Source organism: Ipomoea nil, unplaced genomic scaffold (assembly GCF_001879475.1).
Source record: "Ipomoea nil cultivar Tokyo-kokei standard unplaced genomic scaffold, Asagao_1.1 scaffold2921, whole genome shotgun sequence".
Taxonomy (NCBI): Eukaryota; Viridiplantae; Streptophyta; class Magnoliopsida; order Solanales; family Convolvulaceae; genus Ipomoea; species Ipomoea nil.
The window spans coordinates 3,510,001-3,529,989 of NW_017619349.1; the positions used below are offsets into that span (position 1 = coordinate 3,510,001).

Sequence of the window (19,989 nt, forward strand, 5' to 3'; positions counted from 1 at the left end):
ACCGTCGACGATGTCAAATTAAATAATGGACGAGTGTTGCATACCAATTAGTTTAGTAGCGCATTTCAATAAGATTTTCAATTCATCTTTAGACCCTTGTGAAAAATAATGAAAGCCTTTCTCATTATGGGTGAAAATGAAATTTATGTTTCACACATATTTTATTTTGTTAATTAGATCTTTATATACTCAAATTTTGTAAAACAATCACTTTATAGAATAAATTTTTGGGGTTTTATTCTTATGGGCAAGTTAAATTAAAAGGCAATGAAAAAAGTTTTTATAGAGCAAGATTGTAAGTTTTTTATAGAGCAAGATTGTTCCATATGGACCAAGATTGTTCTGATGCCATTGTATAGAAGATTTTAAGGACTAAATGAATTTTATTAGTTATCCTTGATTGTTCCATATGGACCAAGAGGTAGAAGTTTTAAGGGCTAAGTAAATTTTATGAGTTATTCTTTATTGATTATATAAAATATTGTAAAGTTTTTTTTTTTTTTTTAATTAATTTGTAATATGATCATTAATAATTTGCAATTAGTTGAGAGAACAGCATGCATTTGAATTGGTACGGTAACAATGTTTTCCTTCAAATAATTGTCATTTTGAAGGAACTTGGATTGTGGGCTTTCAAAAGAAGTTGGGAGATTGCAGTGTTGTGATAATCCAGAGCGACTCAGCTAATGTGGTTCGTTGGATTAATGATCCAAAATTCTGTTTAGAAGGCGACGGTTCTCTTGTAATTTGGTGTCGGAATGCAGACGATGGTTGCCTACCTCAATTTTAACCAAACACGGGAATCTAACATTCCCTAAGGTAATCTAACATTCCCTAAGGTAATCTAACATTCTGTGAACCAAACGGCCCCTAAAGGTCATTTTGCTTGTACTCGGTTACCAGCTAACAGCTAATTTACCAAATATCTTTCTACAACTAGCTAATACAATCAGCTAGTCAAACCTACTAACCCAATCCGCTAGCAGCTATCAGCTATTTGCCAAACACCCCCACAATTTTATTTTTTTAAAAATTCCATTATTCTCCATATGCCATTTAAAACCAAATATATACTGTGATTTTTCTAAACAGTCACATAATTGTACAGATCTAGGCTGATTAACTACTGAGCTGCCTTACTTTGAACTTCATCTTCTTCCAAGATTTGACACTCAAAAGGAATGAAAAGGATGATTTCTTGAAGCTAAGAAGCTGCCAGTTGCAACGGAAACAGGATACACTTGTGCAACGCTTCCTTCTTCTTCTCTTATGGTGCGACGTTCATGTAGTTTATGCATTCATATTGGAAAATTTGTAGGTAGAAAGTGCGGGGCTTGAGCACAACCAAACCACTGAATTCACTGAAAAAGCATCGGTCTGTGGATTTCAGACGTCAAGGTTTATGGCTCCATTTTCTGAATTGGATTCTTCGTTGTTTCTCGAGGGGTATTCTCATCCTGATATTCAAAGTTATCATCAGAACGTTTTTCAGTCACATAAAGGCTCCTTCACAAGCAGATTCATTTTCTCGTGAAGAAATTCGAGTACATCCTTTCTGTCTTCCTTCAAGAGTAGTTGTCTTAACTTTCCAAATGTTTCCCTATCAGGGCGAATTCCTTTCTCAATCATCTCTTCCATCAATTGGCATGCCCTGCGGGTATCACCATCGTCACACAACCCACTAATAAGCACAGAAAACGTGTGCATGCTTGGGAGAAATTGCTTCTGTTTCATAAGCTTCCATATTTTACGAGCCTTTAGAAGCTCCTTGCTCGAACAGAACATTTTTATCATCATAGTATAAGTGTCTGCATCAGGTTCACATATCTTGATCATCTTGCAGAAAATTACGAAAGCCTCATCGGTCTCACCTCGACCAATTAAGCTGCTCAAAATTATATTACACGTCCTTGAGTTTGGGGTAACCCCTTTGCGGTCCATCTCTTTCACTACCCTATAAGCATTTTCGTACTTGTTCACTTTACAGAAAGCACTTATTAGAGAATTATAGACAGCTACGTCAGCATGAACTCCACTTCTTTGCATTTCATGGAATGTATCAATTGCATCTTCAATACGGTTATCTATCCCGTATGTATGGATTAAGACACTATAAATGAAGGATGTAGGCCTACATCCCTCATACTCCATCTCCTTGACTATTTCAACAGCTTCATCAACCCTACCCGCCTTGCAAAGGATATCAACCATAATACCATATGTCACTATATCAGGGTTACAACCCACTTCAATCATTTTTCGGTATATTTCCCTGGCCTTAGGAAGATTGGGATCTCTTCCCCACCCCTCGAGCAATATGCTATATGTTTTTGCATCAGGAATGAATTGATTTTTCATGCTATCGAAAATCTCTTGAGCTTTTCGTACATTTTTTGATTTGCATAGAGCACTTAACAATCCATTGAAAGCTGCGAGATTGGGAGGAACATCGTATTTCTTCATGACATTGAACGTGTACACTGCCTCTTCCACCTTTTGGGCCCTCGTATACTTCCTCATGATTATGCAGAATGTCTCAATATTTAGCATACCCTTTCCTTTCATGCCGTTCACAAGATCCCACATGACCTGATACTGCCTTATCTTGGCTAGGGATTCAATCATGGTGTGATAAGCTATAACACTATGCTCATAATTATGTTGTCTGCCAGCCCATTCGAAGAAACGGTGTGCCAGCATTCCGGCATTCTCAAATCTTTTAAGTACTTCTTCAACTAGCTCAGGTGAAGGCCTAATCCCACTCTGATCAAGCTCAGTATCAAGCCCTGATTTCGGGCAAGACATCAAAATATCACAAACCTTTTTTGTGGGATCAAACATAGGTACCATTGTGTCTTTGGAACAGTACATTCTGGTCAATGTCATCCATCTGAGACTTGATCTATAGGTGCAGCAACGTAATACAATCATTTTGATAAAGAAAATTCAGCCCACCAATGTACCCAGTGAATTTGGCACTAGTAACTAAACAAAGAAGCTTATCTATGAACTTATCGAACCCAAATAAATAATCTAAATGCAATGCAGCAGTGCATTGTCTCTGTTCTCTTTCTTTTGGGCATTGACCATTTGCCTATATTGAACAACAAAGAGCATGAAGAATCAAATCATCAAAATATGAAGAACAGTGAGAATGCATCATAATTCATAATATTAAATTCAGAATAATAAAACATCTAATCATAACAGTTCTAAAACTTGCAAACTTTCAACCACCTATCTCTTTACTCTTGGCTGAATTTAAGCATATTGTATTTAAGATTTTTAAGTTTAGTTATATGATACTTGAGTAGTGATAAGATGGCAGCAATCCTTTGAGCTGGTTTGAAGAGAGCATATAGCAATTGCTAAATAACTATTTAGAACTAAACTATCCATTCTTTATGAATTTATGCAAGAAAGATTTGATCTTTTTACAAGTACATGTCTGGGCAAGCAAGGTAGCAAGCACATACCCTAATGGGCATTTCATCAAACAGGTAGAGTGCCTTAAACTATCCATGCTTTATGAATTTATGCAAGAAAGATTTGATCTTTTTACAAGTACATGTCTGGGCAAGCGAGCACATATCCTAATGGGCATTTCGTCAAACAGGTAGAGTGCCTTAAACACAATAACAGTTACAGGAAAAGAGAGTAAAAAATTAGGGATTTTGTTCATTAACGATCATAACTACTAACCTTGAGCTGAACGTTGATTGATGAAAACAAAACGGAGAATGCGCCCTTGATTTAGACGCAGGAAGATTGAGAGCTCTTCCCACCAAGCAGCATTGCAGTAACCAGTAGCCTTTTTACTGTATCAAGTTAAGTCATAAAGTAATTTTTGAACTGATTTATAAGAGGAGCTAAATGAAATTTACTCAAAATAAAGGGGTCAATAGCAAAATATATGCTTTGTATTACAGAGAGGAGTAGGGGCGCCAAGTTGTTATAAAGTAGATCATGGACTATAGACTATAATCGTCGATTGAAACTGTAATAGAATTAAAATATCAATAGTTAAATGATATTTTTTTAAATTAATCTTTTTTTTTTAAGTTTGTCATTAGGTAGATAAGTTGTCATATCTGCATATTAAAAATTACTAAAATTAAGTCGAGCTCTGGTTGCGAAGCACCTTGTGCTCAGACTGTCCTTGTGGGAAGGTCACAGGATCGAATAATTCTGGTGGTGGGGTATTGACTCTCTGGTCTGGACTGCAACAGATAGAGAGTATAAAACAGATACTACATTGTAAATTGTAATAGAGTAAATAGTACTCAAAAAAAAAAAAAAATCAAGTTGGTCAATTATGAATAACCTAGACTAATTTTACTTCCTTATAATTCTATATTGATCAAAGTCACACGACAGATTTCCGCTCATTGTGCATCTTAAAATAACAATGGAAGACTTTTTTGTAAATCAAAGAGAATGTTCCCATTATATAGAGATGCTCTAATGGAGTTTTGCTATGGGTGGGGAAAGAAAGCTTTTAAAAAGTGAATACTAAATTATTGGAATTAGATTTTAAAGTTTGTTTAGTTGTGCTTAATACTCCACTCTTATTAGTTTAGTTATTTGGACTTTTGGAAAAATGCTTTTATACTAACTTTTTGAATGCTACTAGCTCCATTACATTGTAGTATCTGTTCATATACTTTCTCATAGGGTGAGGCTCGAACTTACAACCTTCCAAATGGAAGTCCAACCCGGATACCATTAGACCACATAGTCCTATAAATTAAATAAAAGTTTTAAGAGTCAATCATAACATTGAAACAATAATTTGGCCATCAATTTGAAATTTTAGCCAATTTTACTAAATGGTGATTTTCATTTTAAACATTATTATACATTAATTATCACTTTAGCAAAAATTAATGTATCAAATTATTTTTTAAATTTTTAAATTTTTAATTTTTGGTAAATTGCATAGATATTCTTCTGTATCCGACTATTTACGCCTTACAGGATAAGACTAATTAAATTAATTTAGTCGAAACCACAAATTATCAAATAGATTTTAATAACATATAGAGGTGGTGATTGAACCTTTCATTCTGAAATTACAATACAACCAAACACGTAACATTGTATAACCATAATACAAGGTCTCCATTACAAAAAAAGCCATTTAATATCATCATAGTACAACAACATAGAACACATATTAAGAGTAGCTAACAATTGTCCCATATATGATACCAACTCTCTTTTACTAGTTAACAAAATACACCACTTTTAACTTGGATGATAGGTAGTATATATATGTAGGAGTAGTTGTATATATAATTAAGAGACAAAATAAGATAGTAATAGAAAGGATTACTAATACAACTTGATGGGACAACTTAGTACCAAAGTCAAGTGATGTTTGCCTTTAGCAACGAGGAAAGGGAGACCCACAAGTGTTGGCAACCTTCTTGGCATTAGGAGAGGCAATGAACCTTTGGAGCCTTGGATCCTTCATGTACTTGCATAGGCAAGGCCTTTGCTCTTTGAGCTTCGAGCAACACACCGGGCTAGGAGAGGTGTTGGAAGATGTTATCGCGGTGGCACAAGGACTGAGTTGTAAGGGATTACATGTCACCGCTTCAGTCACTTCAACTTTTGATGCCCCGAGAACCAACACCAGTAATATCGCGCAGATTGCTATGCTCCTCATTGCAATGTTGTTTGGTTGGCCTTAATTGGGGATTGCCAAGCTAAGCTAGAGTGTTGTTTGAGTTTGTGTTTGCTTTGATGAGTGCAATTGGTTATGGATTGTGCCTATTTATAGCAAATGGAGTGAACTAAAGGTGGCTACAAGAAACAATTAAAAAGGAAAAAAAGGCAATAGTATATATGGCTAAGGGTGCAAAAGAAAAGTCATTTTGCTTTCATTGCTTTTCGGTGCTAAATATTCATGCTTACAAAAGAAACCCAAGATTGTTGACTTTAATATAGTGCTTATATACTTTCCTTCTTCACACTTCTTTTCTTATTACCACATTCTTATATGTACCCTATACAGGGAAATTGGGAACTAATTAATGAATCATAGGAATAATGTATAAACATTTAGAAGCAACTCATCCAAATTGGTCAAGTTATTGACTTGATATAAGCTTATAAGTTCAACTCTCAACATGAGTGACCTATTGTCCCTTTTTTTTTTTTGAGTCAGCTATGAGCAACCTAAGCTAGTTTACACTCATTGTAATCATTTGTCAACTAGGGTCACAAGGCAGAGTTTGCATACCCTTAATTGGGTAATAATAACTATGGTTTCCTTTGTCATTAAAAAAAAAAAAGTAAAAACATTTACTAATTTCATTATCACTTGAAATGACCAATGTTACGACTACATCCAAAAAATTATTATGAAAAACATAATCGCTTGTCAGTGAAAACTTTTATACTTTTAAGTCAATCTACACATATACACTGTTGGAAATTATGGAATTTCCGACCACTTGAAAGTGATCTTAAATCAAGTTGAAAGCAAAAAGTGGTCGGAAATAGCAACAAAGATTTTTCCGGATACCAAAAGTGGTCGGAACAAGACTTTCGACTTGATTTAATATCACTTTCAGGTGGTCGAAAATTTCATAATTTACAGCAGTGATAGTGAATAGATCAACCCCTAAGGAACCATACCCTTGGCCTGAAAAGGTTATCATTGATGTATGTATTTGTGTGAAATTTTATATGTATTCAACATACATTACCCATAGTAATTAAAATAGTTTGGCCATGTGCAAGTGTTGATGAACAAGTTACCAAAAATGAAGCAAAATTGAAAAAGGGAGATGAAGGGGGTGGGTGGAGGTGGGGGTGGGGGTATGGGATTCCATTCATTTTGTGGTGTAAAGGGAAGGATAGGAGCTGAGGTGGACAAAAGAAAAACATGAACACTCATCCACAACATAATTACATTGGCATGCTTGGTAGTGCTTGAGGTAATGATAATAAGGGAGCTGAGTGAATAATTAGCTTTAACCATTATGACAAAATATATATAAGCAGCTATACTGTAAATCTAGAGTACAATGTGCTTTGTACTCTTGTTGGTACCCCTGCAATACACATGCATGTTCATTCATCTCCCACACAAAGAAGTGTGTGTGTCAACGACATTTGTATAATCGAGTTAACGTTTAAAATTTTCTTCTAAAGTTAAGTTAGGTCGATCTCAAATTCTGATCTCTCATCATATATTATACAAGTGTAATTAATAGAAATTTTAGTATAAGTTTATTTAGTGAGATTTTCTAGAGTGAACTTATACAACTTGGTGATAATATAAGATTGGAATATGTAAATTGCATTAATAAAACTATAATAGCACAATGTTTACAACTTTCATTTTCATATAATGAAGAAAAAGAACCCAATAGGGTAGCTATACGCAAATTATGCTGTGGAAAGTGGAAGCGTGTTCACCATGCGCATGGTGAACACATTGGTAGATTCATAATTTCTATGCTGAAGATCCATAATTTCTATGCTGTAGAAATTATGAATCTATTCCGTGTTCACCATGCGCATGGTGAACACGGTTCCACAACATAACTATTGGGTAGCTCAAGTGGCAAATGAGCTCTCTTTGTGGGGGAGAATTCTAGGGTAACCCAAGTTTGATTTTCACAACTGACGATTCTTTTTTAACCAGCTCCCGTGCTTCCCGAAGCGAACGGGGATTAGTCCGTTAAACGGACAGAGATAACCCCAGACTACCTTGTGGTTTACACCCGAAAAAAGAAAGATCCGGACTACCTTGTGGTTTACCCCCCAAAAAACAATGAAGAAAAAGAATTGAGGCATGAATTAAAAGAGATGAAACCCAAGAATTACCAAATGGCGTTGGTTCAAGTGAGAGCGACTAAAATATAATTTTTTAGTGAAAATATAAAATTTTTAAGTCATAGAAAAATATTATATTTTCTCTAAAAAAAATATTATCCATCTCGCATGATGTGGCGCGCGGCTTCACACAAAACCAATCATAATGCAATATAATTTTGACGAATACTTTAAAGCTTGTTTTTAAAAAAAAAAAAAATTATAATTCTTGTAGTTCAATGGAATCTCTGTGGTTTTACCAAATGGGGGGTCAAAGTTTCGAGATTCGACTCTTCATGCTTTAATAGGTTATACTATATAATACTACATTATAATATTGTAATTATGAGAAAAGTATTGTTTAGAATAGAATGAGAGTATTGTGAAATAGTAATACAAATGGAAATGATTTTGGTTACTATGAAATGTGAGCAATAACTAACATATATTGCAATAATCATCATTATGGACTCATATTATCATTGCATGGCCAATGATCACAAAGGGCCCCAAAAATAGGTCATACTTTCTCATTCAATTCCACCCTAATCATTAACAAGTTATTCCTTTCGGTGATGTGATCCAACGCCTCGGCATGCGCCCATGCAAATGATTGCCACATGTCTATGTTCTTTCTTTTATTTTTTATTACTAATTAACAAGATTTAATTATTAATGAAAAATATATATTAGAGATCATATAAGAACCAATCTCCTCATGAATCTATGAAAATGAATTTGGTATATTAAAAAATAAATTTATGGATGAGATTAATTGAGAAAACTAAAAAACGTGTGTGTGCATATGGGCATTAGGATGTGTGCATATTAAGCATGTCCCTATGTTGCACATAACACATGCTTAATATGCACACAACATAATGCTCCATATGCACACGTGTTTTTAATTCTCTCAATTAATCTCATACATACATACATACATACATAGATCAAATGCAAAGAGGTCTCAGGTAAAAAATTGGTTGAAATCTCAGTCATTGATCTGCCAAAATCAACTAACAGTCCAAAATGATGAAAATTATATATATATATATATATATATATATATATATATATATATATATATATATATATGCAATAGCATTATGGTAATTTAGTGCATAACTTAGAAGTTAAGGTGCATAAGTTCAGTACTTAAGGTGCATGACTTTATCCAATAAAATTAAGAACAAGTCTTGAGAGAAAATGAGAACAACAGCAGCTAGTCGAGGAAGCGTATTTAAAAAAAAAATTCCTTCATTCTAAACCGTTGATTTAGAATAGTTTATATATATATATATATATATATATATATATATATATATATATATATATATATATATATTGCTCCTTCATCAATTATATATATTGTGGCTAAATCTTGTAGTCAAAGAAGGATTGCAACATATGAGTTGAGATCCCAAAAAGAAAAATTTAATCTTTAATATTTTATTAGGATAAAATCAACATAGCTTTATCATATGTATCAAAATTGATTGTAGTGATAATGAACATTGATTAAATCACATCTATGTGTAATGGTTTCAATCATGTGGCACTATCGCTCTAGGAAGGCCACTTTAAGCATTTATGTTTTTTTTTTCAAATGTAATAAATATAAATAAATATGTATTATAATCAATTATATAATTATTAAAGTAATAAAATATTAATTTTTCCTAAAATAGACTCTATAGATAGTTCTATAATAGAATTATTAAGTCTATATATATTAGAGTCATCAATCTGTTTGATCAAATAAACGGCTTATAAGAGAGTTGATGTGCAATTAAATTCGGAAGAGGTAGTGAAAACTTCACATATGAGGGATAAGAAGAAAGGAAAGTATTGACGCTCAGCCCTTTGGGATCACAAAAGAATTGCTAAAAGAATGGAGATACTTGAGATTTTCACATATCTGTAGCCAAAATACAAATGTGTAAACCACTTAACCAACCTGTGTTACGATAGTCAAGTTTTGGACCATGATTAAACTTGATGATGTATCCAAAACCTACTATTTCTAAACGCCCACAAAGTTAAAACTCAAAAGATTTTAAACACTACTTTTTCTTTTTTGAAAATTCACAAAAACTCCAAAAGTGTTTTATAAAAGGAGTCTAATTGAAAGTGGTTCAAGGGTTGAATTGAAAATTTTTAATGTTATGAAAGAAAATTTGTTTCTAAATTGTTGTATCTCCACGTCATAGCAGTTGCTATCTACTAATCTAGCTAGGTTGTTATACAATAAAAATTGTGAAAAACTCCAAAAATGTTTCATTAAAAAAAAAAAAAAATAGGAGTCTTTTAACTGGAAAAGAAAAATCATTTTCTTGAAAGGAAACTTGTTTCTAAATTGTTGTATCTCCATGTCTTTGCTATCTACTTATCTAGGTTGTTATACAATAAGACATACTATGATCGAGAGGGAGATGTCAGACATTAATTTTAGGTTAAAAAATAGAAGGGTAATTTTTGTATTAAGATTTTTTTTTCTTCTTAAAAATTACGGAATTGAAATAACGTTGGGGTGGGAGAAGATTTTAATTTCATGAAAATGAAGGAATTGCAATTCTTAATTCCCTCTAATTAAATGTTCAGTTAGTGAGAATAAAAGTTAGGAGTAGATTTTTAAAGTCTAGTAGTATACTTGAATGAAGAAGTGCGTGAAATGATAAATTTTATACGTTTGCCCTCCTAATTAATCCAAACGATTATTTCTACAAAAACTCCAAAAAAAAAATAATTAAGGCATTGAGAATTCCTATAGACCAAGAATGCATACGACTTTTAATACATCTTGTTTGATAATAATGACAGGTCCGTACTGCTAGAAAAGTCAGGGCAAATTATACCATTTTGTGTGTTGCTATTTGCACCATTTTTGACTAAAAATGAGTATAAAGTATCCTGATATTGTAAAAAGGTAAAAAAAAAAATTAATAATTAATAGGTAGTTAAATAGTCAAATGAGAGTACATTTTGCTATTTACACCACCTGGTCAAATTTGTAATTAATAATTTGTTAATTTAAAATTTAATTAATTAACACATAAAATAAATAAATAAATAAATAAACTAAACGTCACCTTCTCATGTGAGAAGGCGATCCACTGAGCTGCCTTTTCATCGGAGATCGGAGAAGGTGACGGGATTTTTTTTTTTTTATAATAATTAATATTTGAGTGTTAAAGAAATAGATAATAAATATTACTCTTTGACCACATTTAATGATGGTGGTGCAAATAGCACTTTTGTATTTGCACCACCTATAAAGTTACTACACTTATTAAATAGGTGGTGCAAATAGCAAAATAGGTGGTGTAAATAGAATTTCTCATTCAAAATTAATCTTCGGATTCGAGAAATTATATCCACACCACCTATTTTGCTATTTGCACCATCTATTTAATAGGTCTAATAACTTTATAAGTGGTGCAAATAGAAAAGTGTTATTTGCACCACCATCATTAAATGTGGTCAAAAATTAATATTTATTATCCATTTTTTTAAACAATCAAAATATTAATTACTAAAAACAAAAAACAAAATAACTCGTCACTACTGCCTTCTCACCGGAGAAGGCAACTGGGCTGCCTTCTCTCACCTTATCACCGGGGAAGGTGACGGGATCTCTTTTTTTTTTTTTTTTTTTTTTTAATGTTTTAATTAATTAAATTTTGAATTAAAAATTATTAATTGCAAGTTTAACCAAGGTGGTGCAAATAGCAAAATATACCCCCATCTGGCTATTTACACCACCTACGTAATTATTAAAAGTTTTCACCTTTTTACACTATACTTTATACCCACTTTTGGTTAAAGGGTGGTGCAAATAGTATCACCCTTCAGATTCTGTACTTGTAATTGACCTATTTTGTACCTGCAGTTAATCGTTTATATACTTATAAATAAATAAATTAAAGGCACATCACATGCTAATTATAAACACATAGCATGATAACTAAGAACACATAAATTATTAACTGCAAGTATACAAGATATGTTAATGGTAGACACATAACACGTTAACTAATGTATAATATATTTTATACATGCATTAACAATTGATGTGTTTGTAGAGCACATTTTTGAACCATAATTCCCAGTTGAGACTGGTCCATTGTATAACAATTGAAAAGTCAGCTTTCACCCAACTGCTTAGCCAAAAAGCAGCCTCTTTGGGCCATTCATCTCCCGAAGAGCCAAATTTAAGAAGAAATATGGTTTTGGGGAGACGAGAAAAGGGCAAGCTCTAACTGAGAAGAGATGAGTAGAGAACTGGGAAGCAATGCGGAGGGCGGCTATGGCGTAGGGTTTTGGGTCATATGGGTGTCTCTGCTCGGCCTGAGTTTCATCTCCGCCGTCATATTCTCCTGCTCCGACGGCAAACTCCCCAAAGAAGACACCGCCAGGGACACGAATTACGTCGGCAGCGCTGGCTGTGGCGGAGCTTGCGGCGGAGGCTGCGGCGGTTGATGAAACTCAGACTTTGCAAATTTCTTCTCATTGGCAATCATACAAACACAAACACGACACAAATTGACTTCATGGAACTTCCGAAGTAAATATGAAATATGTCTTCTTCTTTTTTGTTCTATAATTCCATATATTTTAATATTTAACAATGAACAGAAATCAAAAAGTTGTACTTTTCAATAGAGCTAAAATCACAAATTTATAACATAACGCTATTTGTATCCTCTCACTAGTACTTTTAAAGCATTATATTTGCAATTATCATTATTTACTCTATATTTGCATTTTTCACCTACCCTAAAAACATTAATTAATTTCATCAATAATTTTTTTTTTCTACCATTATTCTCTCCCATCAATATAATTTAATTTTAAATATTAAAAATGATGACAAAAATTCAAATTAGTTAAATTATTTTACAAATTCAAAATAAAATAATTTGCATTGATCACATAAATATTTAGAAAAAGTTGTATTACGTAAAAATTCAAAATAAAATAATTTATTTTATGTAAGAATTTGTTCTTTACACAAGTTGCAAGATTGACTTTACAAAGGTCACTCAACTAGGATATATTCCATTTGCTAAATAGTAGTTTAAATTGACAAAAAAGTTTTAATGAGGTGTTTTATAAAGTTGTGCTATCCTCTAGCATTGGCTGGCAAATTATTGTGTCGGCCATAGTCCACATAGTGCAGTATGGACCATAAAAGAATGTACATTTTTAATATATTAAAAATATATTATTTTTGTACTGAATGTACATTATATACTTTTAGCATTCAAATAATGTACTTTCTCTGAATACAAAGTACATTTTTAATATACTAAAAGTACATTACTTTTTAACTAAATGTACATTATTTGATAATATACAAAATATGGTCCACACAATTTGTGTGAGCATAGTCCACACAATAATGATTGATATTGGCCACACCAAGCGGACAATTTCTCCACTCCCAATGCACACAGCCGATACTTCCTAACATAGCCGATAACCTTCGTTGTTCTCTAAAGTGCATTAGCCTCAGTACATTTACAACATTTGAAAATTGAGAGGCAACATTTACACCACTAATAATCCAGGAGTGACATTGATAATTGACATATTATGGGGGACATAAATTACAATTTTCCCCTTTTTCTATAGCTTTTCGTTTTTCTGTTTCTTAATTAGTGGGGCGCCGGGAGCAATTTGATTATTTGATAGACATATGACATTACAACCTAGTTCTTTAAGGAAAATATTACATGTACTCCCATTTCTTACTCTCAACTTTTACTCATCTCACAAATTCTTGATGTAGAAACATTCCCTGAGACCCACATGATGAAAATAGCCAATCTTTATAAACCCATGTCATGGAGTAAAAGTGAGGGAGTAAAATTTGAGAGTACATTTAGTAGAACTCGTTCTTTAAATGGAGAAGTTACCCGATTGAAGCTTCACATCCCTCGGTTTTTCCTGATTTCAGTTGATGAAATATCCACCCGGAATTTTTCTGCTGGAATTGAGACAAACATGTCTTTCAGCTCCTCAGGAATTTCGAAGTCATCAAGCACCTGGAGAGAGCCCATGCAACGGCTTCTAGTTTAGACTATCGCTATAGACGCTATGAATCAGTGTAGATTTCACAAGCATTTCGAAAACTAAAATGGGTAAAAGGAGATTCAAGCGTAGTACCTTGAAAGCGCCATCTACATTCCGACCCCCCACCAGGAAAGTACATCCTGTGTTCTTACATCCAATAAGTATCTCCAGCATTTTTCCATAATCATTGCCATAATACTTTGGCTGGAAACGATAAATATGCAAAGTCAGTAAGTCTCGAATCCTTACTGTACTAAAAACAAGGACCATCTTGTAAAAACAATTTCAAATCCTTACGTTTATCAGTCTTACAGCCGTGTCTGCACCAATAACAAAAGCACTGCCAGGAAATAGTTCTGCTTTCTTGTAAAAAAATGGCTGGTTAGATATTATGACTGTCTTGCCTGCACTTCAGAAATGAACGGATACTGGTTAATATCAGGATCGTGAAAAACATTAATGCAAGGATTTTATATATTGAGAGTGAGTTAAGAATGTAGGGATTTTAGCATTGACACAAGGAATTCATATACAAATGTGCAAACTTATTCACTTCCACAGAAAAATCAATGGGGAAAAGGGGGAAACTTGGCACATCTAATACTGCCACTTGTCAGCAGGGCAATAGGAAAATCATTCTTTAACTAACTTTAATCTTTTTGATGAAAAAAAATATGTATAATCACCAAAGAGGTTGGAGACTAAAGAAAGCTAAACACCACAAACCACCCAAAAAAACAAACTAGCTAAATATTCAGCATCATCATTCTCCAAGCAACATGATTCCTGTAATCCCAAAATATTGATGCTACAGAGCATTCATTTGTATAGTCAGCTTCTCAGCTAATGGCACTTAACTCTCCTATGTTAGCCTAAACAACTATTGTATTCGTCTCCCAAAGAATATGGCCATTATGTTAGTTCACATTTGGATAAGAATTAAAACCTAGTATTATTACTGTTATTATTAGCATTAAAACATGACATTTGCACTTGAGCATAATATATAAAAGTATTAAGTTTACTCCTCAAGTATTCCTCTAAATTACAGTGATAATATACATATACTCACCAACTTTTTCAAACTGCTTTACACGATCTTTGATTTCAGATACTGTCAATGGAGGCTTGTCTGCATTGACTGCAGATAATTCAAAGCATGGATATCCACCACCACAAATGCTGCATAATAAAGCTAACAGTGATTAAGGGAAAGGATAACACTTTTAACAAAGGCCATCAACTCCCAGGAATAAACTCGGCCATAAAGTCAATAAGCAATAATGTGTCAACAATTATTTTGTTGCAATCTTTGTTTTCTTCAAACTTTTCCTTAGCTTTCTAATTCAGTTCATATATCAATCTCAGAAGTAAGAACCCCCTTTCCCCCCTGTATCCTACCTCCTTAACATTGTCAAAGGAAAAGCATATGACCCTTAACCTGTGAATCAGGTTCACAACCCCTTTTCATCATTTTACAGTCAGTCTGAAAGTGATGAATGTACCTACTAGCAACTTCCAAGAGCTTAAGGTGCCCATCATGCAAGGGGTTGAACGATCCAGATAGAATTATTTTCCTCTCTTCGTTGACTGCATCTACAAAAGGTATCTCTTAGATTGCAAAACAAAGGGAAATTCAGAATTTAGTATTAGTAGGTTTTTACCATGGTGTAAACCATACCACTTGAGAAGGGATAAACCTTAAAGGATACTTGACCGCTGATAAGTTGCTCTAACTGTTGGTCTTCATTAAATAGCCATCCATGTTCAATAGGAATTTCTGAGTCAATTAACTCTGGAACAAAATTTTCCGAAACATTGCATGCATTTGCTACTGCCTACATCCAAACAAGAATTAAAATTGCAATGCCTTCACAGTAAAGACATCAAGGGCTCGTTTACTTCAAGAAACTGTTATCTGTTTTATGTTTTCTAATTTTTCAGTTTCTATTCTCTATTTTCTGTTTAGAAAACTTGTTTATTAACACTCATTTTTCAAAATTTATTTTTTTAGACTAACGTTATAAAATTAACACAAGTTTAATCTCGAGTAATTTTTAGATCTTATATTTAAAATATTTTTGGATATGTTTGGTTTAAATGCAATAAATATAATTTTTACTTTTAAGTCTAATATATGTAAGATTTTTACATTTGATATCAAAACCAAATTTATATCCGTATATAACATAACTAAAAACATATCTAACGGCTGAACCAATATAAAGTTCACCTAAAATTTAGTTTAGATAATATTAATATTTTTTTAGCTAATATTTAAAATATTTTTTGATATATTCATTTGAATGTATATATATAATTTTTACTTTGAAGTCTAATATATGTGAAATTTCAATATCCGATATCCGGACCAAACTTGTATTACGATATAATATAACTACAAATATCCGAACCAATCATCTATTGAGTTCAATCAAAATTTAAAACTTGGTATAGAGTCCAAGTTTTAATTTTGATAATGTGAATAATGTCTAACTTTAAGCGTAAGCAAATAAGTTATGTATATACAAGTAAATGCGAGTAGAAAAGATAGAAGATCATGATAAGTAAAAGAATATGATAATGAATACAATTATAGTAATGAATAAATATGTAAGTAGATAATGGTGAGAATGTGGTTATAGTGATATAGCCAAATAGATGAGTGATGATTCTGTTTTTCATTTAGAAAACAATTTTTAAAAGTTCTCCAGTTTTCTAGAAACTGGTAAATGTTTTCAATTTTCAAAATGTAAAATTATACTAGTAAACATGTTTTCTGTTTTATATTCTATAATTCTTCAGTTTTTTTGTAAGACTAGAGAAATTCTCCAATTAGTAAACGAGTCCCATGAGATTCATTAGAAAAGCAAAACATGGAAAAGACAGCAAAATGATATTAACAATAGCAAGGGGATAGGATAAATAATTAAAAATGAGAATTCAAATTTCAAAGATTGCATAGTGATTCCTTGATTGTATAAAATTTTCAAGCACAAGGATCAAATTACACAAAATTAAGGTATAAAGACTAAATTGAACAAAATGACATATTACAGGATTTCTCAGATACTTTGACCAAAAATATTCCAAAACCAAGAAGAACAAATTTCTTTGATCTAAGAATTCAGTCAATCCACTAAACGAGCATAAAGAATGGAAAACAAAACATATAACATTGGAAATGAAAAGAATGGAAAACAAAATATAATAACATTGGAAATGATGGAAAACATACCGCCTTTACATCGCTAGATATGCATAAACTTTAAAAGCACAAATTGAAGACCATTGACAATGAAAGAGGAAATTATCAAATGCCAAACTAGATTAAATGTAGTTGATACCAATAAGAAAGGACTTTCTTTTTTGAATTCCATATATTTTGTATCCATAGGTTACAAAGTGATCATAAACATGAATGAGTATTCAATTCAAAATTGTCTCAACCAATCTCTCATTATATTGCTATACTTGAAAGTTGCAAACAAACAGGTCAGTATTCTTGGCAATAAAGAGCTCCCATCAGTGGACATTTTAAACCAAAATAAAGTTGCCCTATGCTTCGAGAGCTTTAATATCGTTTAAAGTCAGGACTTATTTGCATATTTTAAACATCATAGACCAATATCTGCATACCATGCTATTATAAGCCTTTCAGATTCAAAATAACATTCATCACACACCTTAAGTAAGAACTGGCTTGAGACAGTATCTTCCTGCTCACGAGTTCGCAGACCCTGAATAACTCATTGATAGGAAGAAAAACAAAATCTTCATGGAATCAGGTCCAAAGCTCAACCGAAGAAAGTATGAATAGTAAGAAGCATTAATACCTTTGACAATGTAACCGTCGACACCAAAAGCCTTTCAGACGTCCTTGTGGACAAATGAAACCTTTCATAAATGAAACCTTTCATAAGTAAAACATGAGCTCAATAAGTCAATAACTATTCTGTAACTAATTCCAAGATAATCATATATGAGGGTTAAATAAATGTCAATTTATGAATATTAAATCAGAAACATATATCCAGAATGAAAATAGAGGTACTTCTAAGGATTGAATCTTTTTATTTAATTTTATTTTTTTCTTTCTGATAAGGTTTCTGCAGACTGAACATTCAAACTGAGAAATGAAATTCATCCTCAAAAAATACTTAACTAAGGCAAAATCAATATCCCCATGACATCTAGGGGGTGTTATTCAATCAAGACTTCTAAAGACTTTCAAAGACTTTTTGGTGGTATTCAATTTAGACTTTTAAAGACTATTTAAAAGTCTACCCGTATTCGATTTAGACTTTTTAAAAGTATACTGGTATTCGTTTCAGACTTTTATAGTCTTTAAAAGTCTACCGGTATTCAAAAATGTTAAGCAAGCCAACACTTCTAGAAACAATATAATAAAATGACATAAACCTTAAGATGCATAATTTATAAGTACCTATGATCCCCTCGTTTGGGTTGCAAGCTAGCCAAGGCACCTGTAAAGCCCACACCTAGAGCTGGGTAACCTATACAACAAATCATGTAGAAGTTTCAACCAAAACAATGAAGATCATAAAATAGCAATAGCTTAAAAATGAGTCAATACCCAATTTAGTTATTTAATATAGTTATTTTCCTCGATTTAGTCCTAAACGTATTTTTGTGCTTAATTGGATCCTCGACTTCGATGGTTTTCCCTAATTGAGTCCTTTGTAAATGTAGCTTGGTAATTTCACATCTATTAATACACAATTTAGTCTTCGAATATAATGATTTTATCCAAATTAATCCTCGACTAGAGTGGTTAATACCCAATTTAGTCATCGACTATAGTGATTTTTCTTGATTTAGCCCTTGATTCTAACAACCGATGACTCAATTTGGGAAAAACATGAAAGTCGATGACCCAATTAAGCACCAAAAAAAAAAAAAAAAAAAAAAAAACGTTTAGAACTAAATCGAGAAAACCCACTATAATTGATGACTAAATTGTGTATTAACACATTAAAAATTGAATGGCAGGAGATTCACTCACAAATTCTCAAATATGTTCACACAATGGGTTATGCCTTTCATTACTCCCAACCTAATCAAGAAGAAAACTAACCTGGTTTAGAAAGCTTTAGTGCTCGATTATAAGCCAATAATGCCATATCCTCTGCGGTTTGCTGACTAGCTGATTGAGCAGGAACCTGGTCAGTATCACGCAAAATAAATTCAGAACAACAAAACATAGCCAGTAACCCAAAAAAGATGCACTGAAGTCATTCAAAATTCATCATCATTTCTAAAAATTGAATTATTTTTTTTTTAAAAAAAGTGATTTGACAGAATTGAATTGACCTTGCCAAGCAGTTGGATCATGGACATTCTGGAGTAAGGAACCACGGCTTCAAGTACTGTATTGGAAGCTCCTGGAACGGACATCAACCACCCCATCGCCTAACCAAATTCGTATATAAGCAATTCATCGAACACATGATATGCATCTGCGCGGACAAGTGTGAAGAAAAGGGAGAAGAACCTGAGAAGCTCCACCGGAGATATAGAGGACGGCTTGAGTAGGAGTAGAGTGTATGGCTTCCACCAATGCTCTAATACAACTGTCCATCATCGTCGTCTAAGGATCAGCTTGCCTTTGCACTGATCTAGTCGTTAGATCGCTTTGACTATTCCCGAAGGCTAAACGATGCCGTTGCATTGAACTAGACAGAGTTTTTTTTATTTTTAGTCCCACAACTATTGAATAATTTCTATATTTAGTCTCTAACTATTAATTTTTTTATATTTTGTCCTCCAATTTTACGTTCACCCGTGACAAATATTTTAGCTGTAAAATGTCATAGTCAAGGGCAATTGGCCAATTGCTTCCCTCACCCCTTTATATATAACAGTTATATATATATATATATATATATATATATATATATATATATAATGGATCATGTGCAAAGCTTCTCTCAAGTGAAACGTGCAGATTAATCACAATTTTTGATCTTGTCAAAATCAATAGCTCAAAATGAATAACAATTAAAAAAAATGCGGTGACATTATGGTTATTTTGCGTAAAGTCTCTGTTTAAGGTGCATAAAT

At 32.7% G+C, this 19,989-nt stretch overlaps 2 protein-coding genes across 5 annotated transcripts; both read right to left on the minus strand.

Annotated features, from left to right (window-relative positions):
- Window positions 1–1,102: 1,102 nt before the first annotated feature.
- On the minus strand, window positions 1,103–3,853 carry LOC109160898 (pentatricopeptide repeat-containing protein At1g77360, mitochondrial). Of its 2 annotated transcripts, XM_019309159.1 has the most exons (3): window positions 3,703–3,853; window positions 1,451–3,094; window positions 1,103–1,171 (listed from the first exon to the last, which is right to left on the minus strand). In XM_019309159.1, the coding sequence occupies exon 2, from the start codon at window positions 2,929–2,931 to the stop codon at window positions 1,489–1,491; it is 1,443 nt and encodes a 480-aa protein (XP_019164704.1). In that variant the 5' UTR covers window positions 2,932–3,094; window positions 3,703–3,853; the 3' UTR covers window positions 1,103–1,171; window positions 1,451–1,488. The 2 variants fall into 2 exon arrangements, with proteins under 2 accessions (XP_019164704.1, XP_019164703.1); XM_019309158.1 differs by lacking the exon at window positions 1,103–1,171 and having other exon boundaries at window positions 1,189–3,094.
- Window positions 3,854–13,379: 9,526 nt separating this feature from the next.
- On the minus strand, window positions 13,380–19,632 carry LOC109160899. 3 transcript variants are annotated; one of them, XM_019309161.1, is made up of 13 exons: window positions 19,421–19,632; window positions 19,240–19,338; window positions 19,004–19,088; window positions 18,353–18,422; window positions 17,742–17,802; window positions 17,592–17,645; window positions 15,587–15,743; window positions 15,411–15,495; window positions 14,978–15,087; window positions 14,203–14,309; window positions 13,999–14,109; window positions 13,736–13,877; window positions 13,380–13,553 (listed from the first exon to the last, which is right to left on the minus strand). In XM_019309161.1, the coding sequence occupies exons 1-12, from the start codon at window positions 19,508–19,510 to the stop codon at window positions 13,761–13,763; spliced, it is 1,146 nt and encodes a 381-aa protein (XP_019164706.1). In that variant the 5' UTR covers window positions 19,511–19,632; the 3' UTR covers window positions 13,380–13,553; window positions 13,736–13,760. The 3 variants fall into 3 exon arrangements, with proteins under 3 accessions (XP_019164706.1, XP_019164705.1, XP_019164707.1); XM_019309160.1 differs by having other exon boundaries at window positions 15,411–15,501; window positions 19,421–19,631; XM_019309162.1 differs by lacking the exon at window positions 19,421–19,632 and having other exon boundaries at window positions 15,411–15,501; window positions 19,004–19,072; window positions 19,240–19,328.
- Between the last annotated feature and the right edge of the window lie 357 nt (window positions 19,633–19,989).

Bases quoted from the DNA above. Each gene is read 5' to 3' on its own strand.
- LOC109160898 (XM_019309159.1), bottom strand. From the start codon at position 2,931: ATGATTGTATTACGTTGCTGCACCTATAGATCAAGTCTCAGATGGATG.
- LOC109160899 (XM_019309160.1), bottom strand. From the start codon at position 19,510: ATGATGGACAGTTGTATTAGAGCATTGGTGGAAGCCATACACTCTACT. The intron at 18,423-19,003 runs GTTAGTTTTCTT...TTTGTTGTATAG, and splicing joins ACTAAAGCTTTCTAAACCAG to GTTACCCAGCTCTAGGTGTG. The intron at 15,744-17,591 runs GTGTGTGATGAA...GTTTGGATGTAG, and splicing joins CAAGCCAGTTCTTACTTAAG to GCAGTAGCAAATGCATGCAA.